This window comes from Vanessa atalanta, chromosome 12 (assembly GCF_905147765.1).
Source record: "Vanessa atalanta chromosome 12, ilVanAtal1.2, whole genome shotgun sequence".
Lineage (NCBI taxonomy): Eukaryota > Metazoa > Arthropoda > Insecta > Lepidoptera > Nymphalidae > Vanessa > Vanessa atalanta.
This window is the reverse complement of record NC_061882.1, coordinates 7630533-7647454: the sequence shown is the minus strand read 5'-3', so window position 1 is coordinate 7647454 and position 16922 is coordinate 7630533. Positions and strand designations below refer to the sequence as shown.

The following is a 16922-nucleotide window of genomic DNA, read 5'->3' as shown; positions in this document are numbered from 1 at the left end:
TTTCTTTACATTCACTTTTGAGTTAAATATTTAACTTCTTGTCGATTTTAAAACAAATGGTCAGATTTTTCATAAGGATTACAACAAATAATTGAATTTTCAATGCTACAAAAACGAAATGTGTTTTTATTTTATCGAATCTTTAGTGAAACTTTAAATTATGGTTACTTTAACAGGAAGTCACAGAAGCAAAAACGTCGGACTGCGAGTAGCGTTTAGGTGGTATTATAATATAAAATTAATTGTATTTAATTAATAACATAACTAATGTATCTCAAATATTAGAAAAAAACTAACTTCATACCGGCTATTTTCAGTAGAATCTAAATTCAAAATCGGTAGCAGCTTTACATTTAGAATAATTCTGTAACATTACGGTTTAGAATCGCAGACTAAACTGTTAGAACCTTTTAGAACGAATAATAGTTGTTAATAATCTGTATATTAATAGTCACTTATTACCGATGAATGAAGACGTGAAAAACAAAACATCACATTTGAGATTTGACACTTTGACAGCCGATATATAAGAATCAAAGATTATTTATAATTCTAGAAGATAAAAATATAGTTATGTAAAAATAAAGTACAAAATAGCAATTATGGACATTTAAAAAATTGGATTTTCATTTTTAATATATTTTAGAAAAATGTCCGTAGAGGGTGAAAAAAGGAGTTACGGTCTAGAAGACTTACGGAATATTTGGAAAACATACAGTCGAAAGAAATCATTTAGATATGGATTACCCTTTATAATATTTATGATAGGTGGATCATTTGGGTTAAGGGAATGGACACAAATAAGGTTAGACTATTAATATGTATACTAAAGTCCTACTATGAAAAATAAACCTATTCATCTCATTTTTATCAACGATTACATAGTGTACGAATGCAGATCTAAACTAATATTTTTTTAACCATACATTTGTAAAGAAATTTTAAGTAGATTGTTTACCAGCTGCTCTTCTGTGTGTGATAATGCGCCTTCTGGCAGACTAAAATAAAAACACTCCATTTCGACCATTATTGATAGTGAACGATGAGTTTGCAATTAAATATTATTTTATTTATTTGTCTTACAAATTTGTCTATGTTTGTGGCAAATTCTAATTCTAATTTAAAGGGCTGATATGATTTATAGTAATTCTATATTCTACCACCAAACAGTAATTCTCAGTAGCTCCATAAAACTATGTTCTAGTTAAAATGATGAGTAAGCCAGAATATTAAAATGTGCAAAAGAAGTATATCTCAAACCCTTGGCTTAGTGGTAAATTAACTTATCTACCCTAAAAAAGTTAACTAAGTTACCTAAACCTAAGAAAGTTTTTTTGTTTTATAGAATAAATATTTCTTTGTTTCTTTAGATACTAGAATGAAAGAAAAATAGCAATATAAGGAGCTATGGTGGAAAACTATTACTGTATTTTAGAAAGTTTAAATTCTTTGTAATTTATAAAATGTTAATTTTTCTATCCATACTTAAGACCAATTTTATTTTGTAAGTTAAAAAAATATATACCTATGTAAACAAATCATGTTGCAGGTACCAATTTTCGAAGGTTAAAGGTATAAGCAAAGAGGAAGCAGAAAAAATGGGTCTTCATAAAGATAAAAATGTTACTTTAGAGGGTGCTTATGAAGACATTCAAAAGTTGGATATAGACAATTGGGAAAATAAAAGAGGCCCACGACCTTGGGAACAAAATGAAACACAAAAAAAGAATTGACTTTAATATATATATGTAATGTTATATACTTAGTTAATACTGTGTAAATAACACACATAGTTTGTAATTTAGTATGTTATAAGAGCTAATTAAAAACAACTTTAAATCAAAAATATAATTTATTTCAACTGTTAGTGAATATGCTAGGTCAGACTTGATTAGACCCAAATCAAAATTGTAATAGTAAGTAGTAAGTAATTACTTAAAATTATAGATCAAAGAAATCACAATTAGAATATCTTTATCAAAATCTGTGTTTCCACTGATAGTGACTGTAACTGATGTGTCTATCGATTGCGTTGTGATCTCGACTATGATAAAATAGCATAGGCTACTCTGATTGTTTGAAATATTCTTTAACCAGTTTAGATGCCATGACTAATAGTACAATTCTGTATAAAACCATTGTCTAATCCGAAGTCACTTTCATATTTTTAAATCTCACTCTGACAGTCTTCTGAATTAAACAATATTAAGTAAATCTATTAATTAAATTTTATACTCTTGGATTTGTAATAGTATGTAAAATCAGAATAGTATAACCTCAGAACCACTAAAGTATAGAAAGCGAGTCTCACTATTTGTAGCCTTAAAGCAGTTGATTCCGAAAAACTAGCTAGCTTTTTTACATCCTTTACTTTACAATCCCCATTATCGTCTTTAGCATAAGGCACATGGGGCACGTGCCCAGGGCCCCCATTCTGAGAGGGCCCCGAAGAACCAAAAATTTGCCAAAATATTCAAATTCAAAAATTCGTGGGTGCCCGAGGGCCCCAGCACAGCTTGAGACGGCTCTGACAATCCCTTAGGTTGCTGGGGGATCAAGTCAATTTGGAAGACGTAATGGATTTTCTAAAAAGCTAGATTATTTACGTAGAAATTTTCATTTCTTGCATAGATAGATAGATAGTAGAGTCAGGATTCACTGATTATACGCGGTGGAAAACTTGACTGCTGCAGGTACAGCTAGTGGTTAACAACCTTTTTTAACTCATTACGACTCATTACGCGCATAACAGAAAACGACATTAGAAACGATTCATTTTAATACTTATTACTCATTTACCTACTCTTCAGCGTCCAAACGGGAAATACAGAAAAGGCTGTATGAGTTGGATCTGTTGCCTTTCTAAAAATGGTAGCTAACCAAAAAATTTCATTTGTCAATACTTGTCAGCTCAGTTGTCAATCGTATTTTTGTTATTTCATTGCATTTTGCATTGTTCCTCTCAAGTTCGTCTTTGTATAAAAGGTTGAATCGTGAAATTGTGATTTTAACAGGAAAGATCTCTCTTTTATTACAATATATTTTTCTTTAAGAATACAATTTTTATTTGTATCAGATACCTAAATAATAAGACCAGGGAGAAGATATAACTTTACAATGGAAACTATTGAAAATCAGCAATGTGTCTTTTTGGGTATAAAAGTCAAACCTGGGCCAATGGAGCGCCATAAAATAGAAAATTTTACTCTTGATAATACTGTGGACAGATTGAAAAACGAGGCAGAAAAGAAGACTAATTTACCATCTGCTTCTATAGGTAATATATATTGAAAAATTTGAAGTGATCATTTTATCGCCTGAATGAAAATATAAATATTATTTTAATTATTTTAATTCTCTAACTTTTTTTTAGAACTAATACATCATGGAAAAATATTGAATGACAATGCAACCCTTTCTAATTGTGGTGTTAAAAATGGTGAGATGGTTCATGTGCTCAAAAAAAAAATCCAGGCACCTCCTGCGTCACCACCGACATATACTGATGCAGAGCTACTGCAACTAATTGCTTCATTACGCACACTTGGGTGTACACCCAATGCTCCTGGTTGGACAAAAGCGATGCAGGTCAATTTCACTAATTTGTCTATTATAATACTTATTCTTCAATATTATGTATATCTATCACTTGTGGTATTTTCACTGCAGCCAAAATGGTTCTCTTTGTGTTAAACTTTAATTTTTTCATTTATTGTGCTCTAAAGATTGAAGCTTAGAAACTGAAAAACCAACTATCTAGGTAGAACATAAACTAGTTTCTTGCAAAATATAGTCTAATAAGCATGTTATGTCTATATGTAATAACATATTAAGAATGCTAAGAACATGGTGTTTTTTTGTAAATCATTGTAATAGTTTGAGTAAGTCAGGATGTTTAGTTAGTAATAGAAGAATAAATTGAAAAAGGAGAAAATTGAAGTAAACTAAAAGATCTGATACCAATTATAGCACAATAATTGTCCAGCTTCATCATATAAATATAGATTATATGTGATTAGGGCAATACTCTAAGGTTTAGCTGGAAATTCAGTGCATTAAGTAGTGAGACACACGCAACACTCTTTAAATCAATCTTCTTTTAAAATAAGACTTGGTAAGAAACATGTGTAATATTTAATATTTCTTTGCCACTGCTGACACTGATTCTGTTCTAGCCATTATTTTTCTTGACATTTCATGAATTTCTTCTGTACCCAAGTATTGTAAATTTGTTTAAATTAGGCAGATTATTTATTTGTTTTGCCAGATAATCTTATACATATATTTACAGTTATTAAATGATGAATCTGCAATGGCTGAAATAATAGACCATGCACCATCATTAGCCGAAGACTGTATGACCCTATCAATTCTGCATGAGGTAGAGTTGCTCGCAGCTCTGGGCGCCAACATTCAAACAATGCGACGTGGTGCTGAAGCACACCCGGATCTACCAAATGCATTACGACACTTAATGCGTTTAGTGCGTTCTCGATCAAATGCAGCTACTTCTGACACTGGTAATTCAATTATGAAAATTGTATTCAAAATTTATTTTTTAAAAAATATGTCTTACTTACCAAAACTGCTTGAACATCTGTTTAATAACTAAAATAATGACATTGTTTATAATTTTTCTACATTTCTTGATCTAAGCTCCAACATCTGGCTTTGCTTATTCTTTGGAAGCACTTTCGGAAGATGAGGATGTGGAGGAAGAGGAAACTGAGGAGGTAGAAAATAGAAATGCTATCACCCAAGAACAATTAACTGCAGCATTACAGGTTTATTTATTTATATTATTATTTTTATGAACAGAAATGTGTACTGTACCTTATTTGTAAAACATATGTATGTGCTGATGCAGAAGTTTTTGAAGAAACTTAGATCAACAAATCCCTCATACAAAATGTTTATATATTATAGTTAAGTTATAGTTTTGGCAGCTCAACTTTGAAATTGCCGGACTATTACTTGTAACTATGTCAACATAATTATATTAAGCTACATTCTATCGTAAAATTGGCATATGATACTGTATGTAAATCTGCAACTTGTTATCTACAGGAATGTTAATTTTAGGAACTTAAAATGTGAACAATAGCATGGACATGCAACTAATGTGTTTTCATCTTTTTTAGATTATTATTCTTTTAAATACATCTTTCCTTTTTTTAATTTATGAAAACACGGATAACACGAAGTATTGTCTCTCGAGTAACCATGTGACGTGTGCAGGCGGCGACGGAGGCTACGCTATCGTCTGCCAGCGGCGCCGCCGTGCCGAGCGGGCTGCTGGGCCTGCTGCAGGCCGCCACGCCCTCTACGACGGGTAATTATATCATCATATGATGATCTTTCGATCGATCGTTAAACTTTAATTTACAGACACACTAATAAATTAAAAGAAAAGAGTAAGGGCATTTTATCACCCATTTACCATCATGTAGCATTTTGTTTATTTACCATGCTATCTTATTAATAAATATTTTAACGTAATATAATTTAATAGAATATTGTTTTAAAGGCGGTACGAGCAGTGCTGTCTTGAATCACAACAACATCACCGCAGAGATGATCAGCGAGGCCATCTCCGAGGCGCTTACTCGGTCCATGCCCGAATCCTCGACAGCTAATTCCCCAGGTGATTTTGACTTCTTGGATACAGTATAAAGTGGCAAGTCCAATCTACAAGAACAAGAATGAGTAAAAACCGTTCAAAGAAGTTGGTAAAGATTAATATTTTGATTATAAAAAACTCTGCTTAAAAAAATACAAGCCTCACTCTGGGTGACTCCCTTCCAAAATCTGGTGATTTTTAAAAAAAGTAAACACATATGTTATGTAATAGCATTACATTAAAAATAATAGAAATTAAACGAATTTGTGATAGATTTTAAAATTTTTATTTTAGCGTCATCCTCATTCAACCCTTCCATACAAGAAGATTTCACGACACAACTGCAGCGAATGCACGAGATGGGCTTACTGAACGATGCGCTTAACATTCGAGCATTACTCATTAATGAAGGTAATTTAGTTTTATTCTTAAAGTAATTGTTCTTTGTGATGGTAAATTCACGATTGCGACTTAATTGCAGTCCAAGGAATTTAAATTAAAGGATATTAATTTGTCTAAAATTGTACCCATGATGAAAATCAGACCCATTACAAATCATAAATGAGAAATAAAAAAAATATATATGAATATTCCGTGTCGACAAATAATTATAAACTATACCCAGTTTCGACACTTGTGATGTTAATTTTAAGTAGACATTGTGTGGCCACTCTAGTCTAGACAAAACGAAATCCACAATTATGATTGTCGAAGTGATTTCGAACTTAGTTTTCGTCTACACTGCTTAATGCAATACTTGAATTGTAATAATCTATACGAATATTATAATTGGCCTATCACCTGACGACCGACTCCTAAGTGTAAGATAAATTAAACACATGTACAGTACGACCAAAAACTAAATCGATATAAATTCAATTCAATCGAGGACGGGGGACTATTTTAAACATAACAATAAATAAACGATATACTAATGATTCTCACTTTTTATATTTTAATTTTGTAATATCACTAGTGGCTTGATTAAAAAAGTTTCCTAAAAAATGGCTAACTTTCACATTCAGAAGTCATTCAAAATATGTTTAAAACTTTATTACACAATCTAAAAAATGTTGTTTAATTAATTCTATGTTTCTCCTGTCATCCTTTATAGCAAATGGTGCACATAACAATGTGAATCAATCGGTTCAAATAATAATAATTTTTATTTTCAGGTGACGCAAATGCTGCAATCAATTTAATTATCAATGGACTTATTGAAGATGATTAAACAGTACTTCAGTTAAATATTTGTAGAAAAATAAATAAAATGTTTATGTTTATGATTACTATATTTATTGATTAATAATACTTACAAATTTTGTAAACTTAAATTAAAAATATCACTGGATACTAAAATCCGAAAGGGCAAGTGTTAACAGTTTCTATACATTGTGAATAAAACTATTCTATAAACTCAGCAGTGGATTTTAAATAGCCAAATTTTTATGAAGACCTTTTTATTAAATTCTATTCTATCACATTCATATTTAATTATATAAAAATATCTATGTTATATTATTTGCATTGAAAGAAATTCAAAATTAGTTATACTAAAATATGTATTAAATCATAACTGGTGGCATCAGTTCACCTAATGGAGGTCTTGACCACCAAAGAGCTGGAAAATTTAAGTTTATATTGAAATGACAACAAACATATAATTATTACATATTTGAAACTTGTCTAAAAAAATAATAATCTTTTATCACACCCACTCTCCTGGTATCCCTGTAAAAAATTGCGAATATGTATCTAAAAATTACAGTTACTATTTTAGTTACGCAAATTTCGTATCCTTTTAAATGCTTTTATAAAAGCATTGTATCTAATTGAACCTTAATGATCTAGTAATACGACGAATTTTCTTATTATATAGTAACATTTATTATTTACGTTTTAATAATTTTCGATAAGTGCTGTTATCGCTTTTTCCACGACTTTGCTCACGTTTACGCATTCGTCGAAAATACCAACCAGCAGCGTTGACACCATTCTTAACAAGGGACTCCTGCTCAAGCCTTTGCCTTGCGTCTGTACGAAATTTCGCTCTTTTGTCTAACCAGTTTACTTGATCGTCTTCATCCTTATCATTAACGTCATGATTTTGGTTATCTGCTGCATTAGCGATATTGTTAATAATAGACTGATCTTCTAGTTGACGTGTACGGGTTTGGTCGCCTTTTAAATTTGGTTCATGAGGCAAATAAATATTTTCTTGAGATGACGTCATTGAAATATCATCATAATCTTTGAATAGCCCGCCTTTCATTTCCCATTGTTCATACTTATTCCTTCTTTTGACTTTTTTATGCGATTGTTGACGATCATATTTTTTTCTTTCTTCTTTCTGTTTTTGACCAATGTATCTGTTATCCTTTTTTAGGTCTTCATCACTGATGTCTTTTCGATAATAGTCTTCTTCATTTGCTTTTTTATCGTAAATAAAATCATTACGTTTAGTTTGCATTTTTTTTTTGCTATCGTTTTCGTTCTTTGGTGTTTCATTCCAATCAAAATCTTTACTTTTCGCTAAATCTTTCTCAATGTTCTCTTTTATGTTTTTATTATTGGTACTGGTTAAAGATTCTTTATTAGTATACAATTCGCCTTGAGGATTTTCAGTGTATAAACTTTTAGTATTTATTTCACATGTCTGCTCTTCATTTTGGTTGTCATTACGTTTTTTATCTTCCATATCTTGCTTTGCAGTGTCGTATTTTCCGTTTAGGATTTTATATTTTGTGTTTCCTTTGTTTTTTTTATGAACTGTTTTATTATCTTCTATTTTATGATCATTTTTAATATTGCTATCTTTTACGTTTCTTAAAATTTCATCTTCAGTATCCTTTTCGTCGCGTGGAGTATTATTTTTCTTCAAAATTGTATACTCTGGCTTAAATGCTTTGTTACTCTCATCTTTACCAACAATTTTTTGGGTTTTATCTTTAAAATTTCTAACAAATTCCTTTTCTTCAGTTGTTTTTTCTTTATCACAATCTCGACATTTTTTTTTAAAAACTTTGTTTTTACTTTTTAGGTCCTTTTTCTTTTGTTTTTTGTCTTTTATACTACTTAAAAATTCCTCTTCAGTACCAAATTTATCTTCTGATATTTTATTTAAATTGATATCTTTCATTTCTACTTTAAATGTTCTATTACTTTCTCTTTTCTTTATGTTTTGATGTCTTTTATGCTTGAAGTCATTAAACAAATTATATTCCTCATTTAAATTATTTTTAGTATTTTTTCCTTTATTTGAAAAATCATATTCATAACCATATTCTCCTTGAAATTTTTTATATTTTTGAAACTGTTCTTTATTATTTTCATTTAAATGTTTATCTACATTATTGGAAGAAAAATCTTTTTCAGTAGTATATGGTCTTTTGAGTAACTTATTGTTGTCATTTAAATACCTATATCCTGATTTAAAAAGATCACTCTCTTTATTATTGAAAGTTTTTACATTCACATTATAATTTAGTGCATCTGCTGCATCGTTTAAGTCTTTTGTTTCATTTAGATATTCTTCAGACTTTTTTTGTCCGTTTTGACTATTTTCATTAACGTCAATTATTTCATTTGAGTAATTATCTTTATTTTCATTTTTGGGATAGTGTTTTATAGATTTAGAAATATGCTGGGGATTACATTTTTTTAAACTATTCTGATTAGGTGGTTGCAAAATCTCATCATCTAACCACATTTTATTTTCTTGGTAGGTATTTTTATTTTTCCTATTAATTGAAAATTTATTTTCATGAGTGCCTTTATCCATGTCTTTATTCAGTAATTTGTCATCATTTATAAATTTACCATCAACACATTTTGTAACTTTCTTACTGTCATTATTTATCAATGGTTCTTCAAATATTTTCTTACATTTATTTTGTTTCAACGTGGTTTTTTGTTGATTCATCTGGAAATTATTTAAAGCTGTCAATTCCTTTATTTTATTCCATAAATAAGCATTTTCTTCTTGTAGTTTATACAGATTAGACAAAATTTTATTCACATTTGGAGAAGTTTGCATGGAACAGTCAGTTTTAGCACCCCACATGTGTCCAATAGCTACACCTGCAGCTGTTATCACACTACCCAACATTATTATGTTAAGTACTGTGCTCAATCTTTTATTTCGCCTATGTACATACGTCTTATGTTTTTCCCCTCTGTCCCCAAGAAAATCATCATCTTCCTTTTTAGAATCATTGTGGTTTTTAATATCGTGCAAGTCTGAATTTACTGTCATAAATTGTGGAATATGATGTTCCGGTGCCAAATTTTCTTCTATAAGGTAATGTTCATAATTTATTTCACACGGTGAAGAAGACTCTGGTTCACTATCAGTGATTATAGATATTCCATCAGTGTCTTCATCTCTATCGTGATGTTCTGCTGTGGTGCTGCAATAATGAACTTATTGATTGATTGCTGTCTAAAGAAAAACAGTTGTTATTGCCTATTGATATTGACATTGCAAGATATTTTAAAAAATTTGCATTAAATACACTGTATGTGATGAGAAATAAGATGATATGCCTCTTGTGTCTGTAAGTTCATTAGAACATTCATGTTCTAATCTGAGACATAGCAATATGTAGTCTTGTTCTTTAGTAGTAGAATAATGGATATTAACTACTCAAGCAGTTTTTCACAAATTATACCAATAAAATAAACCCGTGAATTGTTTATAGGCAAATTTGAAATTGATTTGTAAATTCTGTCAAAAAAACATTGGAGGTGCCACCATATAATAATAATTATGATCATATATAATTACAATTGGGAGATTACAAATTATTAGACAAATAAGTATTAATATTTGATCCCTTGAGTTGCAAAATGAATATTAACTTGGCTCTCGTCCAAATAATTTCATGACTTTTCTTCATTAAGCAAACTTTGAACTACCAAAAGTGCCAGTCACTATTAAATTCTTTTTTTTTTTTTTTGTTTCATTATTATTCATTGACATAACACATGATATATAATGACATATTTAAGCTATATTCATTCCAATAATCAAAAAATTACAGATTTAAGTAATAATAACAAAATCGAATATTTATTTATTAAGCTCAATTACTTTGAAAGATGTTAATACCTTTGAGTTGGATGATCAGGTACTTCGAGCGCATCATCAGCGTATGTAGAGCTATTCTCAATCAGAGTCCAACTATCTCCAGAATCAGAATCACTATGATCTGTAGCGGAACGGTCCATTTTCAATTATCTAAAAAAATTTTAATCCACGATAGGTTTACGACGCAAAAAAATAAAACGCAAATATAAAGATTACTGTAAATATACCACTGGATTAATTTTGAACTAAACCGGCGTATTTTTTAGTATCACTAGAATTTAAAGAGAGCCAAACTAAAAATGTAAGACATGTTTTTGTATTTTGTTTTTTTTGTGTAAACAATATGCCACACTTGCGCAATTAATCGATTTCTATATAGTGTTTTGTTTTTTAAACTTGACGTCTATTTTTTTTTTAAGAAATCACTATTTTCAGAAAAAAGCAAAGGTATTGCAACATACAGCCTAATATTTAATATTGATTTAGCATTTGAGTAACAGTGTTATATTAGCTAAATGTTCGCATTTTCCAAATGATTATTTTTTACTACATTGCACCAGCTTGATTATTAAGCTACTGGCATAATTTAAATTTATAACAAAGACTACATTTACGGAGTTTTTCTTTTATCTCTTACGGTAAATCTTTGTGTTCGTAGTATCGTGTATAGTAAACTATTTAAAAAAATTAACTTTACTTTGCTTGTTAAAAAAATATGTAAACTGCCTAATCTATAATCTTATTCAATTCTTATTTATGACTTCTTAAATTTGAATACCGTAATTGTAGAAATCAAATAAAAAAATAATGAGTCATTACAGCAAAATCTTTCACATTTACTCAAGTATTAATAAAATATATTAATGAAACAATCTATATATGACATACCTATATATTTCGAAATGAATGGTTTAAAATTTTGTTTTTTGTAAAATTGTTACTTGAACAACCAAACAAATATAAGTTTTTTTACATTTTAAAGTGGATAGTCATTTTTTTATTATTTCCCATAGAAATCTGCATAATTAAATTCAAAATTAACAAAACAGCAATTTTTTTTCCATTCATTATACCTGGAAACTTCCAATGAACCAAGATTTTTTTTTTATTGTAATAAGTTTTTGTCAATTGTGGCAAATATAGATAATCTTGTAGTTCTTTAGTTCATACATACATTACAAACGGGTTCCAACATAATACTAGATGAACTTTTCATTCTAGTTCAATATCAATTGTCAGAGCTTTTAACTAGTTGCCTGCGATTACTAGTTCCATCTCTCAAAAAGTAAATATCTGAATAAACAGAGTATACTGCTAAAGCCTATTCCTAGTATTTACAGTAATCAGATTATTATGTGTTTGTAAGTGTAACATTTAAATTAAAATAAATGCAGCCAATTGGTATATCACTAAAAATTATAGTAAAAATTTAAAAATGAAAGCTCATTAATTATTAAATCTATTTTATTTAATATTAACTTAAAGTTTTGGAATGTCTATAAAAATTTAATTGTAGTAGTTGTCCAGACTAGGGTCATTAATGGCAAATTTTTTATCACAAGTAAAAGAAATTGTTATTGCATATCTTACACCTGAAGTAACCTTTTCCACATAATGAAAGTTTTCACCTCCACTGGTAAACATACTAAGTCTGCCTTTCCGTGGTTCTATTGTACTGTTAAATTTTTCATCAATGAAGACAAATCTACCTCCTCTGAAGTCAATGTTATAATCTCCAAGATAAAGCAATGTTGTATAGTGAAAGGACTTATATGTTTCCTAAAAAAAATTACAGTTAATCATCATAGGTATAAAAGTTTTAAAGAATAATTTTTAACTTTTATTTAGAGGATTTTAAAGGATTAATTTAGTTTGGATACAAAAATAAGAAACCATTTTGATATTAGTATGAGAAAATAAATAATTACTTTGTCAACATGCGGATGCCAGTATTCATCATGAACTGTAAAAGCAGTTTTAGATGTTATTTCTGAGAAGAATGTTGGATGAGTTAAATATAATTTGTCAGGTTGTACGCCAAAATGATGTGCAATGGTGTACTTTATTTTATCTTTAACCACCTGGAAATAAGAACAGAATTTATGAAATACTTGATTGATTAATTTTAATGAAATTATAAGTCTTTAAATTTAATTCATAACCTACCTTAAAGATGTTAAAGTCATCTTGTGTGAAAAGATTTTTCATTTCATCCATTTTATACACATTAACAAAATGCTGTCCTTTGGATAATGCTCCACTATGAAGGTCTAATATAGAAGCACCACCAAAAGAACCACCATACTTCAAACCTTTTTGGGCTAATTTCAACAACTCTTCAGTTTCTCTTATAGAAATTACTTTATCAGTAACAAATCTTTTGCAGTATTTAGGAGCACAGCCTTCATACTTGTCTATATCTTTTAAATAATCGGAGGAACATTCAATAATTTGACCTTTTCCTGGTAGTAATTCAGCTTGTTTTGCAAATGTTTGAACATTGTTCTTAGACGAATAATAAACAACAATAAGCAAAGAAAAAATTACAACTGATCGAGAGAGAACTCTAAGAGGTAAACCTTTATTAACGGATCTGAAAAATATAAAACGATGCACTATAATAATTATGCTTAAAAATACAAATATATGTTTACAAAACATTAAAAAAATTGTTAATTACACTTTTGCAGCCGATTTTTCATCGACTTTTTTCACGTTTTCACTTTTGATATTGATTTTGTTCCTTTTTTTAATATCACTCATATTGGCTAGAAATTTTCTACATCATTTTAACCTAAGACAGGTAAGATTAAATTTAAATTTATGTATGTTAAAGATTGAAGTTTTTATGAAAAATATATTATCTGTTTACTACTCATCTGTCTGGGTGTGAGACTGTAAGTGCCCAAGATAGATAATACACTTATAGTTTATACTAGCTAGTGCCCAAACTCCAAAGTAGTACTAAGTATATACTATATATACTGTTACTATATGTTTTTGTATATAGTTGCGAGTACTGATTAAAGTTGAGTTGAGTTGACAGAAGTCACAAATGAAAATTGAAAACAATAAAAAGCTTGCGACTCTGGCGAGGGGAAATCATTCTGAATTATTTTTTTTAGCTAAATTAATTGTTTGTTAAGAGTGCTTCAAAGTGTAATCCAAAATATTTTTTGATAGTTTATTTCTTAACTTTTTCGAGCGATGTACCAAAGACAATAAGTAACTAACAACTATACAAAGCAACTATAGATAATACACTTATATACTACCCGGCACGAAACTTGACCTAACATGGCGTCCTCTGCGCAGGTACAGTCCTTGCGAAAATCACGTACTATCTAAAAAGCTTAAAATAAATATTTAATATATTAAAGGGTAGGTACGTAATAAAACACAACGGGTTAATTATTGTATATTTAGTAATTATTGTATCAATAAATAAATAAAAAGAAATAAAAATAAAATTTAGAAATATTATTAGAAAATAAATTAATCACTATCACTCAACGGTGTGAAACCCTCAAAATCAGCAAATGAAGTCGAAGTTCTTGGATTGGTACTGGGGTTGGTACTGGTGCTCGGACCGGGTTCGTCATCATCAAAGACTTCCCAATCGCTACTACTGCTGCTATCTGAATCTCCCACTTGAATAACAAGTTGGTCTGTCAACTGGTCCACTACATGGTCGCTTTTGCAATAGTCGTCTTCAATAGACCTTACTTTTGAACATAACTTTTGCCATTCACTTGATCCCATAGCATCTACCTTCTGTTTCACCAGTTCCATAACGCGTGTGACGTTCCACGCTACGTTTTTGCTGCTAACGTAACCTTTGATTGCGGCCCACGCCATTTCAATGGGGTTCAGATCCGGATGATAGGGCGGCAAGCGAAGGACACTATGATTGTGTTGTGCTAATAATCTATCGATATTATAATTTTTTAAATTTTCTTTGTTCGTTTTTATTAGTTCGTACAACTGTGGCTTGTACATTGTTGGATCAAACGAAATTCCTTTTTCAGTCAGCCAGGCTTGCATGTCGCATTTCTTGGAGTTTGAATTTGGGGCCAAATTATATTGTGTATTATGGTAGGATGCATTGTCTACTACCACGACGGATCTCGGTGGTAGGTTTGGTATTAATTGTGAAGTTAACCATTTGGAATAATTTTCATAATTCATGTCGTCGTGATAGTCGCCCGTTTTGGCTCCGGATTTAAACATTAATAAACCATTTGGTATAAAACCGGCTTCAGACCCTGCATGTACCATAACTACCCGTTGACCTTTGGATATCGGTTTTTTTAAACCTTTTTTTGAACCGTCCGTCCACGCCTTGGAACTTGTGTGCGAAGCGTGGACATACGATTCGTCAGTATAAATTATGGGCCTTCCTTCATGTCTGTACTTTTGTATTGCTTCTAAATATTTGATTCGCTGTAATCTTATACTGGTTTTCTCAATAAGAACTTTTCTATTATTTTCTGTTGCTTTCCATTTAAAGCCTAGATCCTTTAAGATGCGTCGAAGACTCCGTTCAGATCCTTGATAATTTATATCCGATCGCAGTTTTGTCAGAAGTTTCGTAACTGTTGGGATTTCATTATTTGTTAAATGAAAATTATGAATGCATCTTTTGATAACTCCTTGATCGAAATTGTCTATACCAGTTACAGGTTTCGATCTAGCATGTTTTTTTCCAGGCGTCCGGAATACTGTGAGAAATTCTGACTGCTCAGCTTCTTTTACGATTCTCCGAACAGTGCATAGAGAGGTTTTTGTTGCTTCAGCTGTTCTCTCTTTAATTTGAGTATCACTTCTGCCATTAGCTTCGTTTTTTAAAAAACAGTAAACATCGTAAATCATTTTCCGAGCTTGTCTTTTTAGAACTATATTATTTTTTCTTGGCATTTTAGTATACTTCGTTAAAATCTTACTATAATAACAAAAGAAACAACCCACAAAATCAACAATACAAAAACAAAGTTAATAATCAAACACAATTTTACACAATAAAACCGTTATATAATAATAACTTATGTTAATGAGCGTACACTAAGACAACACAGGAACATGCGCGGGCGACGGGAGACGCGGTGGCACTGCGCGGGGCCACGCATCCACCCGTTGCTATGGTTACTAGTAATGGCGGCCTTGTTTGCTATAGTAACGCGCTCCTCGCCTCAGACCGCACCTCAAACGATATCTATTTTTTGTTACTGCGCAGAGTCAAGATTCGTGCCGGGTATTATACTAGCTAACAACTAACTTTGTTTTAAAACTAGATTTCGCCGGCGGCTTTGTTCTCAGGTAAAAGGGTGAGCCAGGTGTTAGGGTACACGCATTTAATTTTTGAAGAAGAAAAATTCAATATTGTATTTAACTTTAACATTAAATATTTTTGCTACTTTAATAGTAGCAAAAATATTCTTCTATAATAATTCCACGATTCTTCTTTAGTTAGCGAATAAATTAAATGTGGGTCTTCAACATCCAGATCACCCAACTTGCTACCGGCGTATAACCAGAGCTGGGTAGAGTAACTTGTATTTGAAATACAAATACGAATTTAGTATTTGTATTACAGTTACGTAATTGTTAAAATAAAATTTGATGTCAGTATGTCGAAGTTAAAGCTTCCTAATATATTTAATGATTTTTATTAACGATCATGAACTTTACAAATCTACAAATTGTTAATTTTACTGAGACCGTTTTATTACGGCTATGTATAACATTTATAAAGTTAAACAGTTTTGTCTGCATTTAAAATAAATAATAGAGTAAGAGTTCCTGTATCGATTGATACCAAGGAAAATTACCCTTCCCTATCACATAAGTGAAATAAGTAACTTTGAAGTCACTATTTAATTAATGCTAACTTCACCGGAAGTGAATTTTCAATAAATATTACATAATTTTGTTAGTTTCTTTAAAAGTTTTACGGTGGGAAAACGGATTTTTAGTTAGCCTGTGTAATTCGCAATTTTTTAAGCCCAAAAAGAAATAGGTGTTATCGTTCATCTTACATAAATATTTCGTTTTGAATTTGATAAAATCGATCTTACCGCCTTCTATCCATTTATATTTCGACTATCTGGCAACGTGTTTGTGTGTTAGTAATAAAGTACATTTATAATCTAGGCGCATATATTTCATTCACATTAATATAACTAATGTTTAAAATAAAAATAAAATTAATAAACG

The 16922-nt window shown here is 30.3% G+C and overlaps 5 protein-coding genes across 7 annotated transcripts; 2 read left to right on the top strand and 3 right to left on the bottom strand.

The window, feature by feature from the left end:
* The first annotated feature begins 479 nt into the window (after positions 1–479).
* LOC125067779 (cytochrome c oxidase assembly protein COX16 homolog, mitochondrial) lies at positions 480–1846 on the top strand. Its single transcript, XM_047676539.1, has 2 exons — positions 480–805; positions 1550–1846. Exons 1-2 carry the CDS (start codon positions 651–653, stop codon positions 1731–1733), a joined length of 339 nt encoding a protein of 112 aa, XP_047532495.1. The 5' UTR covers positions 480–650; the 3' UTR covers positions 1734–1846.
* A 1087-nt stretch (positions 1847–2933) lies between these two features.
* LOC125067604 lies at positions 2934–6909 on the top strand. The gene is made up of 8 exons (XM_047676265.1): positions 2934–3277; positions 3374–3588; positions 4292–4520; positions 4657–4784; positions 5239–5332; positions 5528–5644; positions 5915–6031; positions 6796–6909. Exons 1-8 carry the CDS (start codon positions 3118–3120, stop codon positions 6849–6851), a joined length of 1116 nt encoding a protein of 371 aa, XP_047532221.1. The 5' UTR covers positions 2934–3117; the 3' UTR covers positions 6852–6909.
* Positions 6910–7295: 386 nt separating this feature from the next.
* Positions 7296–11082, bottom strand: LOC125067603 (putative uncharacterized protein DDB_G0282133). The gene is made up of 3 exons (XM_047676264.1): positions 10937–11082; positions 10731–10859; positions 7296–10029 (listed from the first exon to the last, which is right to left on the bottom strand). The coding sequence occupies exons 2-3, from the start codon at positions 10847–10849 to the stop codon at positions 7509–7511; spliced, it is 2640 nt and encodes an 879-aa protein (XP_047532220.1). The 5' UTR covers positions 10850–10859; positions 10937–11082; the 3' UTR covers positions 7296–7508.
* A 1068-nt stretch (positions 11083–12150) lies between these two features.
* LOC125067672 (2-oxoglutarate and iron-dependent oxygenase domain-containing protein 3-like) lies at positions 12151–13898 on the bottom strand. Of its 3 annotated transcripts, none has more exons than XM_047676383.1 (5): positions 13582–13898; positions 13390–13503; positions 12876–13302; positions 12638–12790; positions 12151–12488 (listed from the first exon to the last, which is right to left on the bottom strand). In XM_047676383.1, the coding sequence occupies exons 2-5, from the start codon at positions 13470–13472 to the stop codon at positions 12216–12218; spliced, it is 936 nt and encodes a 311-aa protein (XP_047532339.1). In that variant the 5' UTR covers positions 13473–13503; positions 13582–13898; the 3' UTR covers positions 12151–12215. The 3 variants fall into 3 exon arrangements, with proteins under 3 accessions (XP_047532339.1, XP_047532337.1, XP_047532336.1); XM_047676381.1 differs by having other exon boundaries at positions 13390–13512; positions 13589–13898; XM_047676380.1 differs by having other exon boundaries at positions 13390–13898.
* A 306-nt stretch (positions 13899–14204) lies between these two features.
* On the bottom strand, positions 14205–14987 carry LOC125067923. Its single transcript, XM_047676820.1, has one exon. The coding sequence runs from the start codon at positions 14985–14987 to the stop codon at positions 14205–14207; it is 783 nt and encodes a 260-aa protein (XP_047532776.1).
* Positions 14988–16922: the final 1935 nt, after the last annotated feature.